Source organism: Coffea eugenioides, chromosome 9 (genome assembly GCF_003713205.1).
Source record: "Coffea eugenioides isolate CCC68of chromosome 9, Ceug_1.0, whole genome shotgun sequence".
Lineage (NCBI taxonomy): Eukaryota > Viridiplantae > Streptophyta > Magnoliopsida > Gentianales > Rubiaceae > Coffea > Coffea eugenioides.
In genome coordinates, this window is record NC_040043.1 from 42,883,994 (window position 1) to 42,903,947 (window position 19,954).

Below are 19,954 nucleotides of genomic sequence, written 5' to 3' on the forward strand. Positions count from 1 at the left end.
GCAAATGTCCATATTTTGTTATTTGCACTTTTACCATTTGTTATATTATATAATGTAATAAATAAATATTATATAATAAAAATGATAGTGAGAGTGTAAATAACAAAAAAGTATAGGGAAATCATACTGATGGCATTGGTAATTTGAAAACGGTGGGTGTTAGATAGGAGATTATTAGGAATGATTTTTTTTAAATGAAGCATTAATTTGTGATTTGATATATATGAGATAAAAAAATAATTAAAAAATATGTTTATAATAATATAATTAAATAATTTTTCCAAATAACAAGTGCTTGGACGTTGTTTAATGGAACTTATAGCTTTAGTTGGTCATGACCAAGAAATCATCGGCTTTGCTTGGTGGGCTGGAAATATTATTGTATTTGGATTGTCAATTATTTCATTTTATTTACACACACTGATTTGTTTGCATCATTAACAAATTTTTCAATCATCTTTTTATCTCATATACATCATATCAAAAAAGTGCCACAGCCCCTTTTTCACAACCCTTATCTCAAATAATTTACAATCCAAACACTTATCAGTTGTGTTACTACAAGTTCTGCGACAAACAAAATTCGGATTTAAAACTGTTAGCCTTATGCATCTCTGGTTGCGTCTCAGCCAGCATGTCTTAAGTCTGAACTTCTACTAATATATACCTCGTACCCCCGTGACTAGAAATTCTACTAAGATTCTGGATTTGTTCGACTAGCTGAAATGCAAGTTTAGCAAATCCATACAACGGTCCATATCGCTACGTAAGATTCTGTCGGCTTCTAGTTTCCTCTCTTTGTTAGTGATATCAAAGTTCAATGATATCCATATGTATTTGGTACACTATTACGAGAATCATTCACATTTTTTGTTTGTCTTCATCCTTTTTAATTTTTTTTTTGTTTTTGTTTTGAGAGTTACACTCGCATCTGCTTCTTTCTTGTAGGAAATCTTCAAAATTGAAGTATCCCATATCGTTTAAAATCTTTTTTTTTTCACTCATATCTGATTCGCTTGTATTGCCAACCCAATTGTTTTTTTTTTGGGGGGGGGGGGGGGGTTCTTTCTTCACAAAATCACACCTATACATTCATGTCATCACAGCGGATAATAATCGATCACGTACGCAGTTGGTTTACTCTTCTTAAATTGATCGTTCATGTAGTAGTTAAATTTATTTTTCTTGAATCGAATGATGGTTCGTATGTACAATGTTAAAAATAAGGGTTAGTTACAATTAATCCCCTTAAGGTATACCTTATTTCTCACTTGATCCCCTAACCTTTAATTTGCTCACTTAACCCCCTTTCGCACAAAATTACCCTTCTATTATTTTGACTTTTCATTTACCTTTTTTTCCTCTCTTTATTTCTTTTTCTCTTTCTTCTTTCTTTCATCCTTTCTAATAGAAAACTCCATCTCAACGGAAATTTTTATTTTGAGTTTGTAATTGCATTTCTGAGTGAATGTTTAAAAGGCATCAAAAACTAATTTTGATTTTTTGTATGATGCCACGTATTACAAATTTCAATTGATGATTATTAATCAGGTCACAATTTCATCTTATGATATTTTCTTGAGAATAACATGAGAAACTAGACAGAAAAGAGGAAAAATCAAAATTAAAAGAATTGAGAGGCTAAAAAAATTGTATTTTAGGAAAGTGAATTGAATACTTTTTTAATCATTTAAGGAGGAGATAGATCTCTACAATTCATCTTTTTTAATTTCAATCATTAAGATGAAAATTTTTGTGAGAAAGAGGAAGAATTAAAGAAAGAAGAAAGAGGCAAAGAAAATAAAAGAGCACAAAAGGGGAAAGGGAAAAAATAAAAGAGAAAAATAAGAGTTTAGAATAATAGAGGGACAATTTTGTCCAATGGGAGATAAAGTGAGACAAAAAAATGATTAGGGGGTAAAATAAGAAATGAGGTATACTTTAAGGGAAATAATTGTGATTAACCCTAAAAACAATTTCCCTGTTCCTAGTATTCTGGGAAGATGGACGGTATTATATGCCCTTGGAACCCGTAAGTATAGGATCAAAAGGAGTTACTCGGTCTCTCCACCTCACCATGCATTCCGCTATGTATCCAATCCTTCCCTTTTCGTTTCTTCTCTTTTCTTTTCTTTCTTATTCGCAAGGGACAACCATTGAGCACGTGGAGGAAGCTGCCTCTCTGAGTGTTCAATTGTTTCTTTGTACACAGGAGCTTGCTGCAGAATGCCACCGTGCATCTCTCTCTGTATGCTCTTTCTAGTTGATATTTCTCGAACGGAAACAAAAGAAAGAATGTCGTCTTTCTTCTATAGACTCTAGAAATGCTAGCTTCAGAAATTGGATGTTCTTGGCAGGGTTTTCCTGAAAAAATTGTTTTTCTTCTTCTTTTTTTTTTTTTAAACCAACTTAATTGAAAGATCAATCAATCAATCAATAGCCATGATTCATCTTCTATAATAAAGTTGAATAACACACATAATTGATTGATGGAAATGTACGTGCATGGCATATAGTAGATAATTATGTTGCCAGGTAATCCGTCGTGAGAAATTCAGATCGACCTGTATTGATCCGTGGTGCAAATATGGCAACCTTGTCTAGCCAACCATCTAAGAAGGCAATTCGCAACAGCTCCGCCGGAGGGGGTGGGGGTTCTTCTTCTTCTGCCTCCTCTCAGGGCAATCGCAATTCAAGTGGACAAACTGTCAAATTCGCCAGGCGAACTTCAAGTGGTCGTTATGTGAGCCTTTCTAGGGAAGACCTGGATATGTCAGGAGAATTCTCTGCTGATTACATGAACTACACAGTCCACATTCCCCCTACACCTGACAACCAACCAATGGACGCATCAACTACACCGTCAGTGGCTGCAAAAGCTGAGGAGCAATACGTCTCCAATTCACTCTTTACTGGGGGTTTCAACAGCGTCACGCGGGCCCACCTAATGGATAAGGTCATAGAGTCAAAAGTAAGCCATCCTCAAATGGCAGGATCCAAAGGCTCGTCCTGCGCCATGCCTGCTTGCGATGGCAAGGTTATGAAGGATGAAAGAGGAAATGACATAACTCCTTGCGAATGCAGGTATATAATCAAGAAGAAAAATGACAAATGTCCAAAGTAGCAGCGTATGCATGGATCATTGCGTGCGTAAAACGTACGGTACATAATTAAAATTACACATGTTTGTTGCTTTCAGGTTCAAGATTTGTAGGGATTGCTACATGGACGCCCACAAAGAAAGAGGTTTATGTCCAGGGTGCAAGGAGCCGTACAAAGTTGGGGATTATGAAGATGAGGTACCAGATTTTTCCAGTGGAGCTTTGTCGCTGCCTGCCCCGGATGACCCCAAAGCAGATCGCCGCATGTCCATGATGAAGAGAAATCAAAACGGAGAGTTCGATCACAATAAGTGGCTTTTTGAGACCCAGGGCACGTATGGTTACGGAAATGCGTATTGGCCTCAAGATGATGGATATGGTGATGACCATGGCGATGGAATGCAAAGAGGTATGTTGGATCCGTCCGACAAACCTTGGAGGCCTCTGAGCCGGAGGTTGCCAATTCCGCAAGGCATTATTAGCCCATACAGGTTGGTTGGGTGTCATTTGCAGCAGTGAGCTTACGTACAATAATTAACATTACGGACTTTATATGATATGATATGATGTTCCGAGTATATATTCCTATTATTATTATTATTTTCGTATTGTGCAATCAGTCATATTTAAGTTTCTAGTGTAACTTCAACCATCATAATCTCAGAATGTTTTCTTTAAAAAGTAATATTGCATGGATCATGCATGGAGGCCAGACCGCTAACTGTGTAAACCACCGCACAGTTGGTACAAACATATACTCTCTGATTTGATTCAAGTCAGTAATGGAGAAATTTTAAAAAGATCATCATTAATTTTGACCACCTGATCAGGCTGCTGATTGCGGTTCGGCTAGTGATTTTGGCCTTTTTCCTAACCTGGAGGTTGAGACATCCAAACGACGAAGCCATCTGGTTGTGGGCGATGTCCGTCACGTGCGAGGTCTGGTTTGCCTTCTCCTGGATTTTGGATCAACTTCCCAAGCTGTGTCCTGTCAACCGCTCTACAGACCTGGAGGTTTTACGCGATAAATTTGATCTGCCGTCGCCCTCCAATCCTACCGGTCGCTCTGACTTGCCCGGAGTGGACTTATTTGTCTCCACGGCCGATCCAGAGAAAGAGCCACCCCTCGTCACCGCCAACACCATCTTATCTATCCTGGCTGCTGATTACCCTGTGGAGAAAGTTGCCTGTTATGTTTCAGATGATGGCGGTGCTCTCCTCACATTTGAGGCAATGGCCGAGGCTGCCAGCTTTGCCGATTTATGGGTTCCATTTTGTAAGAAACACGACATTGAGCCTAGGAACCCAGAAACCTATTTCAGCTTGAAGGGTGACCCAACCAAGAACAAGAAGAGATCCGATTTTGTCAAGGATCGGAGAAGGGTTAAGAGGGAATATGATGAGTTGAAGGTAAGGATCAATGGATTGCCCGATTCCATAAGGAGAAGATCCGATGCCTTCAATGCCAGAGAGGAAATGAAGATGCTAAAGCACTTGAGAGAGGGTGGGGCGGATCCCCTAGAGCCTGTTAAGGTCCAAAAGGCCACTTGGATGGCTGATGGCACCCATTGGCCTGGTACCTGGGCTGTTCCGAGTAGCGATCATGCTAAAGGTGATCATGCAGGAATCTTGCAGGTAACTTCCTATGTCAATTTTCTCTAGTATGTAACCGATTAATGTGCTAATCCCACTAATCAAACAGTATATGGCCTTGCCCCAAGTAATCAAACAGTATGGCGGTTGCAGGTAATGCTGAAGCCTCCCAGTAGTGATCCGCTGATGGGAGACTCTGAAGGCAAAATCCTAGATTTTTCAGACGTGGACATCCGGTTACCCATGTTCGTGTATGTCTCCCGAGAGAAGCGACCGGGGTATGATCATAACAAGAAAGCTGGAGCCATGAATGCTTTGGTTCGAGCATCAGCCATACTCTCTAATGGACCATTCATTCTCAACCTAGATTGCGACCACTATTTCTATAATTGCAAGGCTATTCGGGAGGGGATGTGCTTCATGATGGATAGGGGAGGTGAAGACATCTGCTATATACAATTTCCTCAAAGATTTGAAGGAATTGATCCATCTGATCGTTATGCAAATCACAACACAGTATTTTTTGATGGTAATATGCGTGCACTCGATGGCCTACAGGTGGTTATTCTCTCCTACATCCGTTCTGTCATATCGTTTCATTTGTGTTTTTTTTTTTTTTTATAAAAATTTAAATAAAACATGCAGTGGTTAGCATTTATAGAGAATCCCAAAGATTTTTGTACTGCAAATGATGATCCCTATCCCATTGTCACCAATTACATATGTCCCATGCATTTAGGGACCTGTTTATGTGGGCACCGGTTGCATGTTTAGGCGGTTCGCACTTTATGGTTTTGATCCCCCTCAACAATTTAGCACGATGAGCCAAAAGGGTAGTGAGACCCAAGCCCTGAAGGCCACTGACTTCGATCCTGATCTTGACGTCAATTTGTTGCCCAAACGTTTTGGAAATTCAACAATGCTTGCTGAATCTATACCTGTTGCTGAATTCCAAGGCCGCCCGATTGCTGATCATCCTGCTGTCAAGTTCGGAAGACCACCTGGTGCTCTCAGAGTTCCCCGTGAACCACTTGATGCTGCTACTGTGGCTGAAGCTGTATCTGTAATTTCTTGTTGGTAAGTTTTCTTCAATATAGATCAATACTGCTGAATACATGCACGGCTATCCTAAATTGGTTTCTCAAGTTAGCAAAACTAAAACGAATTAATATAGATGGCATCAAATATAATAGTAGTGCTAGTGACATTCAATATCCAAATCTGAAGGAACGCAAATGCCAACCATTTTTCAGTGTGCTGTGTCCAATTAGTAGACATCCATTGAATAATAAAAAAAAACAATGCGAAATTGAGAATTCAAACATGATGATAGGTTATATGATATCCTCTTGCGACACACTCCAGTTGTGTCTTACCCTCCTCTTATTCGTTCTCTAGGTATGAAGATAAGACAGAGTGGGGTGATCGGGTTGGTTGGATTTATGGCTCAGTCACAGAGGATGTGGTCACAGGCTACCGCATGCACAACCGCGGTTGGCGCTCCGTCTACTGCATCACCAAGCGTGATGCGTTCCGCGGATCGGCTCCAATTAATCTTACAGATAGGCTCCATCAGGTCCTCCGCTGGGCTACAGGCTCAGTGGAGATTTTCTTTTCTAGGAACAATGCCTTCCTCGCTTCCCGTCGCTTGAAGTTACTCCAGCGCCTAGCTTATCTCAATGTCGGCATCTATCCTTTCACCTCTCTGTTCCTTATTGTCTACTGTTTCCTTCCTGCCCTCTCACTCCTTTCCGGACACTTTATCGTGAAAAACTTAAACGTGGTTTTCTTGGTCTATTTGCTGATTATAACCATATGCCTGATCTCATTGGCAATATTGGAAGTAAAATGGTCTGGAATAGGATTAGAAGATTGGTGGAGAAACGAGCAGTTCTGGCTCATCGGTGGAACCAGTGCCCACTTGGCTGCAGTGATGCAAGGTCTCCTCAAAGTGATTGCAGGGATCGAGATATCTTTCACACTTACTTCCAAGTCTGCTGGAGAGGACAATGATGATATCTATGCAGATTTGTACTTGGTGAAATGGACTTCTTTGATGATTCCACCTATTGTGATCGGGATGGTGAACATAATAGCAATGATAGTGGCATTTTCAAGGACAATTTATAGCGCAGAACCCCAGTGGAGCAAGTTCATTGGCGGAGCCTTCTTCAGCTTTTGGGTTCTAGCTCACTTGTATCCTTTTGCAAAAGGCTTGATGGGAAGGAGAAGGAAGACACCCACAATTGTGTTTGTGTGGTCGGGACTTATTGCCATCACGCTCTCACTACTATGGATTGCCATTAATCCACCTAAGGCTAACACAAATTCAGGGGGAGGAGGAGGAGGAGGAGGAGGAGGAGGAGGTAGTGGTTTTCAATTTCCATGAAGAGCACGTAGTACATGCACCAAAAACTTGTACCACTACAGATCACCGCTACTTCTAATTTGATTTATACAAAAGCTGCGAGATTCTTGCGCTTGAAATATAGCATCGTCCCCACTCCCAAAATCCGGGATTTATTGGATGGCATCCGGGAAAGAAAAGTTGCAAGTAATTCATACGACAGATGTAAACTGTACCCCAACTGCTGCAAAAGTAAAGCCGTCAAAGGACGGCTCAGTAGGATTAGATAGTATATTGTGGAGTGATTAAAGTCTAACGTCCTTTTCTTTCCCCGCTAACCACTCCCCTTCTCAGTTCTCCTCCAACCCCCCTCTTCTTCTCTCTCTCTCTCTCTCTCCGTATTTCGATCTTTTGATAGAGAATACTTACTATAAAACTGACAAATACACAACTTAGCATCTTCGTCGGGTAACTGTACTCTGCTGTAAACGTTGCCCGGCGAAGCCGGCGTGCTTTGTGGTGCAAGGAAGCATGTCCTCGGATATATTTGCAACTGAAAAGTAGTAATTAATGGAGTACTTACAAAAAAATTGAGCATAGCAAGTATCATATCATCCCATATCAAGTACTTCTTTCCTCAGTAATTGTATCAGTCATACTTCCCATCGAACTAGTAGAAATATATTTTGCAAACAAGGGGACCATGCACTAGACCTTCAAACCGAGGGAGTAAATTTAAAGAACATAAATTCAGATAGAAATACTCAAATCTTCAAAGAAAAATGATAGCAAGCATGTATGTTTGGCAACGAAAATGTACAGGTCCAACTAAAGGAACCACATGAACCGGACAGCAAAGAGAAGGGTCGGAAAAGTTAAGCATACTGAACCTACAGTAAGTAGATAGTATCTACACAAAAGATAATTCAGCCGCAAAGCTTACGTTAAACAGCAGTAAGTGTTTTCTTTTTTCTTAAGACAAAAAAAAAAAAAAAAACTTTAAGCTTCATTGTGAGCTTGCAGTACAAAGTCAAACTTTCATTGCAAATTTGACATCCGTAGCTCCATTTCCCCCAACAATCTCTCCTTCTCTCTCTGTCTTCAGATAACCAGACAGAGCAAATGGAGCTCAATGTACCTTTTCCACATTCTAGGTGTCTGACTGCTCAAATGGTACTCGCACAAACAACTGGCCATGTAAGGTAACCACAGCAGATGTCTGATGAGGATCTATCCTGGATGGTAAGCTGACTACCTGGTACAGGAACGACTTTATCTGTCACATTATTCCATGTATCAAGCACACATAACAAAAGCAAAATTTTCTTCTGTAGACATGCTACTCCTAGCCCAGTGAAATGTCCTATCAGCAGATAAACATTGACACACTGGCTCACTCATCAGTTCCCTGCTACCCGAACGCACATTAGAGAGAGAAGGGTAATTTGGCCTCACCAGATTTTGCAGAAACACCCAACTATACATGCACTGTTATCAAATGAATTCAACCTGTGCACTATTTATACAGCAATAATGAGGTTTAATCGTACGAATAATTATGAGAGACACAAAAATAACCTTTTTGAATGGAGTGACTCCCCAAGGATTATCCAGCTGTTCTGGCTGACCAGATATAACTAAGCGGCCTGCAGGATCAGATTGCACCCGCACCTGGTTTTAATCAAGAATAAGCCCATCTAATACAAAGCAAGCTCACAAAGGTAACTGAAGCACTATGAATTGCAAACCATCAAACAGGTAGATAGTTCATAATCAGCCTCAAATTTTGAACCCCCTGAAGACCGATAATCATCAGCTACAACTGCCTCAATAAAAATATAAAACCACCGGAATGGATAGTTTTCCAGGCTACAGTACAAAAGCGAAAAAGGTTTTCATATGAGAGCAAAACTAAAATGATCAGAAGATTGTTTGTTGGACTCTATATTCAACGTCAGATGTCATGCACTACACTTCTGAGACAATATAAAAAATCACTTTGGCAGAACACAATGCTTCTGAGTAAGTGAAATTCTAATAACTAGAATTTAGCAGAAGCATGAAGATCCACATAAGTGAGCATAGCAGTATCCAAATAAGCAACGGAAACACACTCTCAAGAAGCCAAGAAAAGGAGTTTTAATCCAGTCACAAAAGGAAAACATCTCATACTACTCTTTCATGCTCAATATTTTTTCTCTTTCATCAACTGACCAGCCATTCTAGATGACATTTCAAATACAGGCCCCTGACCGGGAAGTCATACTTTCTGGAACACAAATGGCAAAAAGTAGCAATAGATTTTCCGACAGAGAGAGACGGCACATATTTCTTCAATTACCTCCTCGCGCAAAAGCCCAGGAACTAAAGCATATACTTCAAAGCAGTCTTTCTGTACAATCAATGTTACAAAAAAAGTTAAATTTTCATGCATGAGATACTCCAGAATACCTGATATAAGAGGCCAAGCAAGAGTTGCGAGAAAAAACTTACTGTTCTCTGTACATTAATCTTCACCCAGTCGGCCGGGTTACCAATATCTACCACCATCGTATCCAGTCTAATGCCCCAAAAAAAAAAAAAAAGACATAAATCTCGAGCTGAAGGAATGTAACTTGATCTGTTGATCACAAGCTAAAGTGCTATTTCACTACGGACAAATATCAACTACCGATATCCAGTCTATGCCCAATACAATAGAACATGTAAACCTTAACCGGGACAAGACATTAACTTGAAAAGTTCAAATTTTTGCTTAAAAAGAACTGATTAAGATAAGAAAGACACTTTTCAGAATAAATCATTACTGCACAAAGAGGCCTAATTGTTTCTAGCAAAAGTGGGCAAAACTTTCTATGTATTACTCCAGTTCTTCTTCCTTTGAAATCTTTAAAATGATTTACATCAAGGTCAGTCACAAGGTTTTCAGAAATAGTCGTGTTGGAAAAAAATTGTTCAACAGAACTTGAAGCATCTAAGAAGTAAGGTGTTATTTTCACAGGATCTCAAATTACAGATTTTTTAAATGATAAGCACTTAGATTTCAGAGAAATGAAAACTGAGTTTTTAAGTTCCTCCCAAGATAAGATTTGCTGCAGAGTTTCCAGAATAATCCCATATTACAAGAGAGGCAAAGATAACCATTGGAAACAAAAACATACTTGTTATGTTTGGATAGGAGATTATTTAGAAAAGAATTTGGAATAACAGTGTAGGACCTAAGAATTAGCCAACATTTTCACACATTTTACAGAAACAGAAGCTCTTGTTTTCATATTCATTCCTTCCCTTAAATCTGCATCTACTCCCACAACCTTTTCTCCAAAATGTAAGTGAGAAAGACTGACAGACACAGGCAATAAGCCAAGATGCTAGACTACTCACCTTTTCTTTCTCTCTCCAACTCATATTACATGACTAAAAAAAAACACCATTATAGTTAATAACAAGATAATCTTCACTTTTAACAGGTAATCACTAGTGAATATCCCAAGAAAATACAAAAAAAATCAGATTGATGTTTTCAATCTAGTTTATCAAGTTCCTCATGGCCAGTCCAATCAATAAAACAACTAGACCTTCTGGAATAAATATGAGATTATATAAATAGAACCAGGGAGACCATCACGAAGCTCAAGATGAAGGATCTCACTCAACTCTTCTAGCTAAAACTGACTGCATCCACTGTCATTCAGATCTTTGAAGACTGTAATTTAAACAGTTCATATTTTTTCTGGATTTGATTACATGATTTCACCAGCATTTGAGCAATATCCTAACTTTAACACCTCAGTTCTTCATCAAATGAATTGAACACTGCTAAAAAGCAAAGGATGCAGTTTGTCGCTTGTATCTTTAGTGATGGTAAAATAAGCAAGACTGAGTCTATGGACTTTCTTCAATACCTTTCTGTCACCACCACCAAAGCAGGTACAACATAAGATCTTTGAAATTACCAAAATACCAGTATCTCTCTATTTAAAAAATGGGGAAGTAACTAGTACTTTGCCAACTAAAGAAAAGAAACCATAGAACAAGATAAAAGAATAACTCTCTCATGAAATGTTAACATCTTCCAACTCCAATTCTAATTCTTCTCCTATAATAATGCATCCCACTCCTTTTCAGACATGAAGTCACCTTGTGTGTTCACTGGTAACTGGCCTTACTCCAGAATAAGGAAGAAAAACTATCATTTAACAGCATTACACGATATAACAAGTACGCTTCTCTAGTCACCAAAAAAAAAAAAAGCACATGGATCCAGAGCTCTTAACTGTGGTTTTGATACTTTCATGCTTGCACCATGGAGAGGATGATCAACAGGAGACGCCTTTTTACGTTTTAGCAGACCTTCATTAGAGAACCAAATGAAAATTAAAACAACCAGAGCAAAGAATTCAACATTACCGACTAGAAAGGAAACTAACACTTCAGTTATATTCTTACCAACGCTTTTCAGCTGCTTTTCACGCTTTGGTGTTGAAACCAAATTTTTGTCCTACAAATCACAAACCCAGCATAAAGGAAAAAGCACAATGAACAACCAGACACTACAAGAAACAAGTGTATATGTATTTTATGGCACAAAAGTTTACCCTTACACTCACCTTGATAATCGGATCTCCAACCTCTCCATTGCCAAGGAGACGCTGACTGTGCCAACCCTGCATAGCACGAGCTGCAGCATCCCTTCTTGCTCTTCCTGATCCTGATGATTGACTAGTACCTGCCTGCAAATGAAAATTTCCTTAGTTATGAATGTATGCATTGTGAAGAGATTGGTTTGGTGAGGAAACAGTTGGCAGAACACAAAACAGAATGAGGAAGCTAAAGTTAGAGCCATTTAAGAAGATGACACCAGCAATTACTGGCATAAAAAAGGTTAAAGGCGTTAGTTTCGGCTATAAAGGATGGATATGGAAGTCAAAACAATATTTCAACAAATTCAAATCCATGACTTGCAAATGTCAATCTTCCAGCTTTGTTCTTCTAACTTTACAATAGCAATTCTTGATCTGATTAACTTCTACCACTAACAAGATTGTACATGTCAACTACCTGATTGCCAGCGCCGGATGGTTCTACAAAGGAAGCATCAGTAAAAGGAAGTTCACCACAGCGCATTTTGTGCTTTTCATACTCCAGTAGTGCCTGCAGTAGCAACAAATAACAATTTCAAAATGAAACAGAAACAGGTAAACATATGAAAGAACTATTGTAAGAAAAGTAAGGATGTGTTAATTCATGGAAAGGGATGTCAGTATGGGCATTTGATTTAGGCAAAAGAGAAACCCAGCAATTAGGTTAACCATAAAGTTCATTTCAAGTGTTTGGATGTATTTTTTTTGGCATGTATGGGAATTAGGCCCATGTATGATGAGCACGGATGCTCATGGTCCATTATATCAAACCAGCAATTACTGTTTTCATTTGACACTTTTTGCTATCCCACTGTAAGTCCTCTTTACAAGATTGTGGAAACTTAAAATCAACAGCTCTTATCCTTTTTGCCTTTCTTTCAAACTTATCTATTTGCTTCTAGTGCAAGTTGTTACTATAAGATGCACGCGAGATGAGACATGGCATTCAGATACACACTAGATGAGGGTATTTTATTTGACCATTTTTCAGCTCTCATTACCTGTTTGTCATCTCTCATAAACCCTTGACATCTCTCATTTGACCATTTTTTTTGAAAATTGTTTGACACATATGCTAATTTAAGGTTTTATGGATTCTTAGCTGGCCTTCATGTCAAGACTATATTAGTTACTGGACGCATATGCTAATTTAATGGTGAGAAAAATAATCGGTCAAAAAAGCAACCACTGTGCTGCTTATGTATAGCATGGCTAAAAAATATGATTCTATAGTTCTGCATCAGTAGGTTAACAAAGCATGACTTGGCCAGTGAAGAACATGCTCCATATTTTGGAGCTTATATTGCACAAGAAGAAGGATGAGTTAAATTTAGGATACTGCTCCTCTTCCATATACAGGCTTTCAGAGAACAAGAGAAATAACAAAGAATTAAAAGCAAGGAGATGAAGTAATCAACAACAACTATCCAAAATATCCTTTGCATTTTGGAGCCATAGAGCTAGTCCCTGCTTGGCTCTTCTACAAAATTCTTGTAGTCCTGACAATTCTTCGGAACCAGCTTACCCATCAGGTGGCAAATTGTTAACTACACTAGATACCTAAAAAATCTTATAACATCAAGAATAAATGAAAAATCAGTCAACTAATCTTTACCTTCTCATAGAAACCTCGAAATGTCCAGGAAACTGTCGTACAGGTCCTGCACAATTATAAAGGAAAATGCTGGATTCTCTTACCAAAACAACAACAAACAAAATGAACTTAACAAAAACACATCATGAGGGAACAATTATATAAGTCATGCAAAGAGACCATCATTGAGAAACCTATATCTATTTCATATACTGCGTAATCAAACTATATATCGCATAGGTATAAATACAATCCTCAGTATAAGTTTCTCAATCTATTAAAGAAATGCTCAATTCTAGTGTAAGAAAACATCTAGCACACAATAAAAAACCAGGAGAAATAACCACAAACTCTGCCACCCATGCTGCAATTTTCAGAGGCCTATTTGTCATCCCTTTTTTTTTTTGTTTTACACCCTCTAAAAAAAATTATAATTGGATGAATCTGCAATCTCTGACAAGAAAGTGGGATTCAATTTCAAGTATACTGAAGGCTATCCATAAAAGCCTATATCATCCCTTTTCAATTTTTTTTTAATTTACAATGACCTTCTTTCAAGTGAACTTGCACTATAAAATATTACTATTTATCCACTATAATGATCTGTAAAGACAAAATCTGAAACTACCCCGTTGTGACACAGACAGATTTATTCCAAACTGGAAAGGTTGGAATGGTTTGAGTGATTCATAAGACTTATTTGCTTGCGACTAAGTACTGGCTTCAGGATTCTTAGTCAGACATTAAACTTGTCACAGCATATATCAAATGCAGACCAAGTTAAGATCAGCAAACCTAACAAGTACAAATGAAACTTGAATGGTAATAACAAGTGGAGTTGGAAGATAGGAAGGAAAAAGAGCATATGCTTGAACAAGTAGAGGCAATATTAAATGGAAATAACAAAAATTGAATGTGGATGCAAATGATGATCTGAATTCAGAATACAAGGAGGAACAAATACTTTGAAGATAAGGCTTGTTACAGAGAAAATAAAGGAGAGGTTATGAAATCTTTTGAATATTATTCATGCTATTGGAATAAAAGCATCAAAACACAATAAAGACATGGCGAGCTAGATACACAGTGACAATTATAACCACATGTACCAAAGACCAATTTCAACAGAGATAGTCAACAATTCATGGACGATAACTCGTACACTTTCACCCAGGAATGACCTCTTCTACCTATTGGGATGCATATATTGAAAAATTTTGTTTTTCGCCTGTGCTGTGTGGCCCAAAAGACAGATGGGTGTTGAAGGCAATTCAAAGGTACAAAAAGTTGAGACGTGGACATAAACTTGGGAGAATCAACATAGAGCAACTTTGCTTACTAATCTTGAGGAGAAAGAGTACAAACACTTCCAAGTAAATTCATAAAAATAATATGTTAGCAAAAGAATGCACATGAGAATAGCTTTAGAGGCAATTAAAGACTAGGAAAAGTAAACTGTAATCTTAAAATCCGAATATGTGGATAATCTCTTAATACTTTTAGGAAATTGAGGATAGTAATAATGGGACAACTGCCTCTGGTCTAACCCTACTGATATTTAATAAGATTTCATTGTTGCAAACAGGAAAAAAAATACTGGGAGAACAATCAAAGGATGGCCACAGTAAAAGAGCAAACATTTGTGGGAAGACAAATATTTGGGAGGTCAACTACTCACCATTAATTGCCCAAGGCTTATAAATAATTGAGGATTGGGGGCAAGCAAACGATTTTAGGAGATAAGAATGAAGCAGAGTGGCACAAAAATTTAGGGCCTTCAGTGTTCCAATGGCTCTGATGAACAAGCCTAAAGGAACTTTTGTTGAACATAAAGAATACAGAGGCAAGAATATCAAATTGACACACGCAAATCAACTATTTCCCCCATTCCTCTTCCCATTTCTTTAAAAATTAAATTTTTCAGTACACATTTTACTTATTACGAATAACACAATTAGATAATTGCTGAGTAGGTTAAAGTTCAATCAGAATTTTGTTTCCTAGTTATCTTAAAAGTTGTATTAAACTTAGCATGCGCAGTGTCATCTTAGGTGAAAAAAAAACCCTTTTTAAGCAACAGACAACATGCAACATGATATAAGATGTCATTCAATTACAATCAATTCATGAACAGCAGCCCTTACTTTGGAGGATTAAAAGATTCTCCAACTTGCCGCCACAGCTTGCAAGCAGTCACCTGCAATCCCAAAAAAAGAGACACCATTGATAATGTAGTCATCTTACCGATGGGAACTAACTTGAGCTGAAAATGCTGCTAAAGTTTCAGGTAACAAAACCATACGATACATTTATTTTAACTCCTCAAGAGTGAAGAAACTCTGAACTAAAGAAAAGTCGAGAAATATGGTCTATAGTATCAAAGCTTTAAATCTCAAGCAATAATGGATAAGCTGTTTGAAACGGGTACAAGTCGGAAAACAAGCACAGCAAAACATACTTTTCATACATGTTATACATGCATAATCATGTAATATGTATCACAAAACCATTCCAACTATCCCTCCTAAAACATGTAGAAAGAATATTATACTTGGCATTCAAAGTTGTTTTAGGGGTGATCATATCACAAGTTCGATGTTCTAACCACCCCTTTGGCACTCAAATAGGCAATAGCAATAGTTTCAACCAAAATGATAATGGGTTTTGGTTGAAACCCGCTCAATGATAATTAATTGTCTGTTATAGGAATGTGTTTAGAATTAACTTTATTTTTTCCTGTTAATTTTATCTATTTTTTGTTTTCGTCTTCTTCCTTCTTCCTTGTCTTGCTTCAACAGTCTGATGACCACAAAATCAGCAGCAGACTTTGACGGAGTCCATGATTCTGCCATTCAAACTTTTATTTGGCTGTCCATCTTTTATTTTTATTTTATTTTTTACTTTTCTTGCTGTTTTTCCTTCTTCTTCATCTGTATTGGCACCTGCACCTCCGCTTGTAGCAGCACAATTGATTACCCAATCACAAGCTGCAGTCCTCAAGACATCCAACTCAGTTTCCTACCATTCAACCCATTACTCCATAATACACCAGATCAGTCTCTTGAATCTCCACAAGTACTCAACCAGTTTTGATTTGCTCACAACAACTGCAGTTGCAACAATCGAATCAAACTCAACCATAACTGTGATAGGTCTATCAACAGGTAGGGTGGGGAACAGGGGTGTTGTTTGGGAGAGGAAGGAAAGCGAACGTTTGTCAATTTTTGTTGCAAAATAATTTAAAAAAAGGGCAGCAAGGAGAGGTTAACCAGACAAAAAGTGCCAAATTCACTTGGTCATCACAAAACCCATAGAGTGGGTCAATGAAAGCAATAGATTTATTCCCATCACAATCACTATCATTAACCTCTAAAACCAGCCTAGTGCCATTCCCCACCCTAAACAGGAGGTAACTTTCACCAGAATGCATAAAAAACGTCTCAAGTCTAATGTTACTACAAATCCGGGGTAATGACAGAACAGCAGCCTCCTCGAAAGAGTTAATTACATCGAGAAGCAGAAAAGTTTATGAGCATCCAAATTATTTACACTTTTTCAGGAAATACTAGATGATGTTTTCCAGTATTTACTGAGATGCATTCAAACAACACTTATGTTCATATGCTTCCCTTATTGTCTGTGGTGCCAATTCCTCTTGATAAGTGAAGTTTAAATAAAAGAATTAACCACAATCTTCTGCTTTAAGCATGTGTGCTTCATTCTCATGAAACTACAATGACTTTATTTTCCAAATGTTCAAACATCATGTGCATCAAAAGACAATAAAACATGGAAGAAATTAAGCACAAACTCAATAAACCTGTTCATAGCCGCCAAGTTTGATTACAGCTCTCCATAATCTGCTTGTAAAGCAATGAACAAATAAGCCCAAAAGCCCTGAAACTCTGAAAACTACATGGAAACCCAAAAATGAGGAGAAATACTGACTTGAGGCAATTCAATGGCTCTCCATAGAACTTTGGTGGCTTGAATTCCAAGAACCTCTCTTTGTGGAAAGCTTCCAACTCTTTCATAAAGGCTGCTTGATTTTCCTCTGTTTCTGACTCATTCCCAAGGAAAGCATTTCTATCTGGCAGAAGCATATTAGAAGCTGTTTTCATATCAGTGTCAGGTTGTACATTGGGTGGATTTTCAAATTCTCCCTCAACCTCATTGTTCAGTTCAACCTCCATCTCTGCTGAGGCACTACCAAATCCCTTGGTTGTTTCATCGTCCGTTACCAACTCCAAACCAGTGATCAACTTTGCTTCCTCAGGTTCAACCGCTGAAGATGACCGTACACATGTCAAACTCTTTTCCATGTCCATCTCCTTGGTCCCAGTTGTAATTGATGACTCGGCACCAGTAAACCCATCTTTCTGTTGTTGAGCCTTCTCGTGTTTGATTTCTAACTCCAAAGGTCTCTCGTCCAGGATCGCTGAATTCTGATCCTGGTTGGGGCCATCCAGAACTTTTCCCTCAATCTTCTGACTCTGACCTTCAAAGTCAATTGTTTCAGTATCACATGGGAGTGGGCCACGTGCAGCACCAGGAGAATGCACACCATCATTTTCCTCAATAAGGTCAGCTGGGTCCTTGCTTTGGACGTCAACACTCTGGATATCAGGTTTGCCTAGTTCCTGCTCCAAGATTTCAGCTGAATTGTCACCACGGTCGCATGGAAGTAAGACTTCCTCCTTTATAACTTCCTCCGCATTTTGTATGTCATGGGATTGAGGAAAATCCGTCAAATTAACCTGAGGAGGCTGGTTCAAACCTATGTCATCATTACTCTTATTAGAGGCACCAATAGCATTCACCCCAGACTGTTGGTTTTCACTGGTATCATCAGTTGTAGAATCAGCCGCCATGAGTGAAGCTTTGCTTCTGCAAAATCCCCATGTTATACAAAAGCTCAAAATGTAAAAGCCCAGACATGAAATAAAGTCAGCAGTATAATAATTATGCTGAAGTTATCGATTGAATACTACTCCACAGTATTTCGGTTTATTTAAACACACCAAGAAACAAAAAATGCGACACTCACTGGTCTTAATTTAAATAGCCCGATTCTTCTGTTATTTGCAGCAGCTAATTAGGTTTCAAACACCATGCCAGTTGCCAGGCCAGCAGCGTCTTACTGAATAAACACCTATTCCGTCTCGCAGGTTATGCTTCTACGTCGTCCCAGGTGCGCGAACCGCCCGTCCTAAATTTCAAGAAATGTACAATGCGCCAAGAAAAACAAATAAATAAATAAATAATAAAAAAGAACTTGGGTAGCAAAGAAAGGCTTGGACTTGGAGGGGTTTAAACCCCTAAACTCGAGAGGGATTAAATTAACGAACCGGAAATTCTTGAGCTGTTCCGATAAGAAAAACCCTAACGCCGGCGATACGAAGAAATTTGTTTACACTATTTATGACGGAGAAATATTACTGAGAAGGGACCAGGTATTTCTTGTTTGTTCTCCGCAATACATTTCCGACTCTCAGGCTGTTGGCAACATGTTGGTGGTTGAAATCATGAAATGGCAAGCGGTGACTTTGGAGTGTTGATATTTTGCTGGGCAGCAATTTTTCACAGTTCTTCAGTACCCGGAAAGAGACAATTACTAAGCCAAGGATAGAAAAGGGTTAATCGAGAAAAGAATCAAAGATTGTGAACTTCCCCGCCTACAAAAGTAGAAATGTACGTGCCCACATCATAATACTGCACACGCTGCGATGGTCCAAGGATGGGGATGTTGATAGCATAATTATAAAAACCAATCCGGCATCAACACGGCAGCGAGATCGAGTTGGCGGGTTAATGGTTCAACTAACCGTTGGGTCACATTATGTAATAAAAAATAATATAATTAAATAAATATATAAATTATAATATAAGTACATAAATTCTTAAATGTTAATAAACCATAACCCATTTCATATTTCATACTTCATACACATAACTCATACCCATACGTATTCCTTAGTTTATGAATTCATATTGATATTATTTACAAACATAAATGATAAATCTAAGTGTCAAAGAAAGAAAGAAACCCTAATTTTCAAATTCGTTTTCAATATTTTTTCATGTAATTGTCAAAAAGATGACAATGTTGATGTTGGTGTGATTAATCAAATTAAAAAATTGGATAAAAAAGTAATTTAAAAAAAGCTTAGTTTATGAATTCATATTGATATTATATACAAACATAAATGATAAATCTAAGTGTCAAAGAAAGAAAGAAACCCTAATTTTCAAATTCGTTTTCAATTTTTTTTCATCTAATTGTCAAAAAGACGACAATGATGATGTTGATATTGTTAGGGTTTAGGGTTTAGGGTTTAGGGTTTAGGGTTTTAGGGTTTAGGGTTTAGGGTTTAGGGTTTTACAGGGTTGGGGGTTTAGGGTTGAGGGTTTAGGGTTGAGGGTTTAGGGTTGAGGGTTTAGGGTTGAGGGTTGAGGGTTTAGGGTTTAGGGTTTAGGGTTTAGGGTTTAGGGTTTAGGGTTTAGGGTTTAGGGTTTAGGGTTTAGGGTTTAGGGTTTAGGGTTTAGGGTTTAGGGTTTAGGGTTTAGGGTTTAGGGTTTAGGGTTTAGGGTTTAGGGTTTAGGGTTTAGGGTTTAGGGTTTAGGGTTTAGGGTTTAGGGTTTAGGGTTAGGGTTAGGGGTTAGGGTTTAGGGTTTA

General features: G+C 38.2%; 2 protein-coding genes across 2 annotated transcripts; one reads left to right on the forward strand and one right to left on the reverse strand.

Moving 5' to 3' along the window:
• The first annotated feature begins 2,587 nt into the window (after positions 1–2,587).
• LOC113782643 (cellulose synthase-like protein D4) lies at positions 2,588–7,083 on the forward strand. Its single transcript, XM_027328516.1, has 6 exons — positions 2,588–3,084; positions 3,200–3,592; positions 3,932–4,736; positions 4,848–5,252; positions 5,434–5,771; positions 6,093–7,083. The coding sequence occupies exons 1-6, from the start codon at positions 2,588–2,590 to the stop codon at positions 7,081–7,083; spliced, it is 3,429 nt and encodes a 1,142-aa protein (XP_027184317.1).
• Positions 7,084–7,812: 729 nt separating this feature from the next.
• On the reverse strand, positions 7,813–18,968 carry LOC113782697 (AT-rich interactive domain-containing protein 6-like). Its single transcript, XM_027328597.1, has 14 exons — positions 18,627–18,968; positions 18,326–18,487; positions 17,227–18,165; positions 17,099–17,138; positions 15,423–15,475; positions 13,300–13,345; positions 12,103–12,195; positions 11,652–11,774; positions 11,491–11,542; positions 11,319–11,394; positions 9,535–9,601; positions 9,383–9,433; positions 8,620–8,712; positions 7,813–8,296 (listed from the first exon to the last, which is right to left on the reverse strand). The coding sequence occupies exons 3-14, from the start codon at positions 18,147–18,149 to the stop codon at positions 8,192–8,194; spliced, it is 1,722 nt and encodes a 573-aa protein (XP_027184398.1). The 5' UTR covers positions 18,150–18,165; positions 18,326–18,487; positions 18,627–18,968; the 3' UTR covers positions 7,813–8,191.
• Positions 18,969–19,954: the final 986 nt, after the last annotated feature.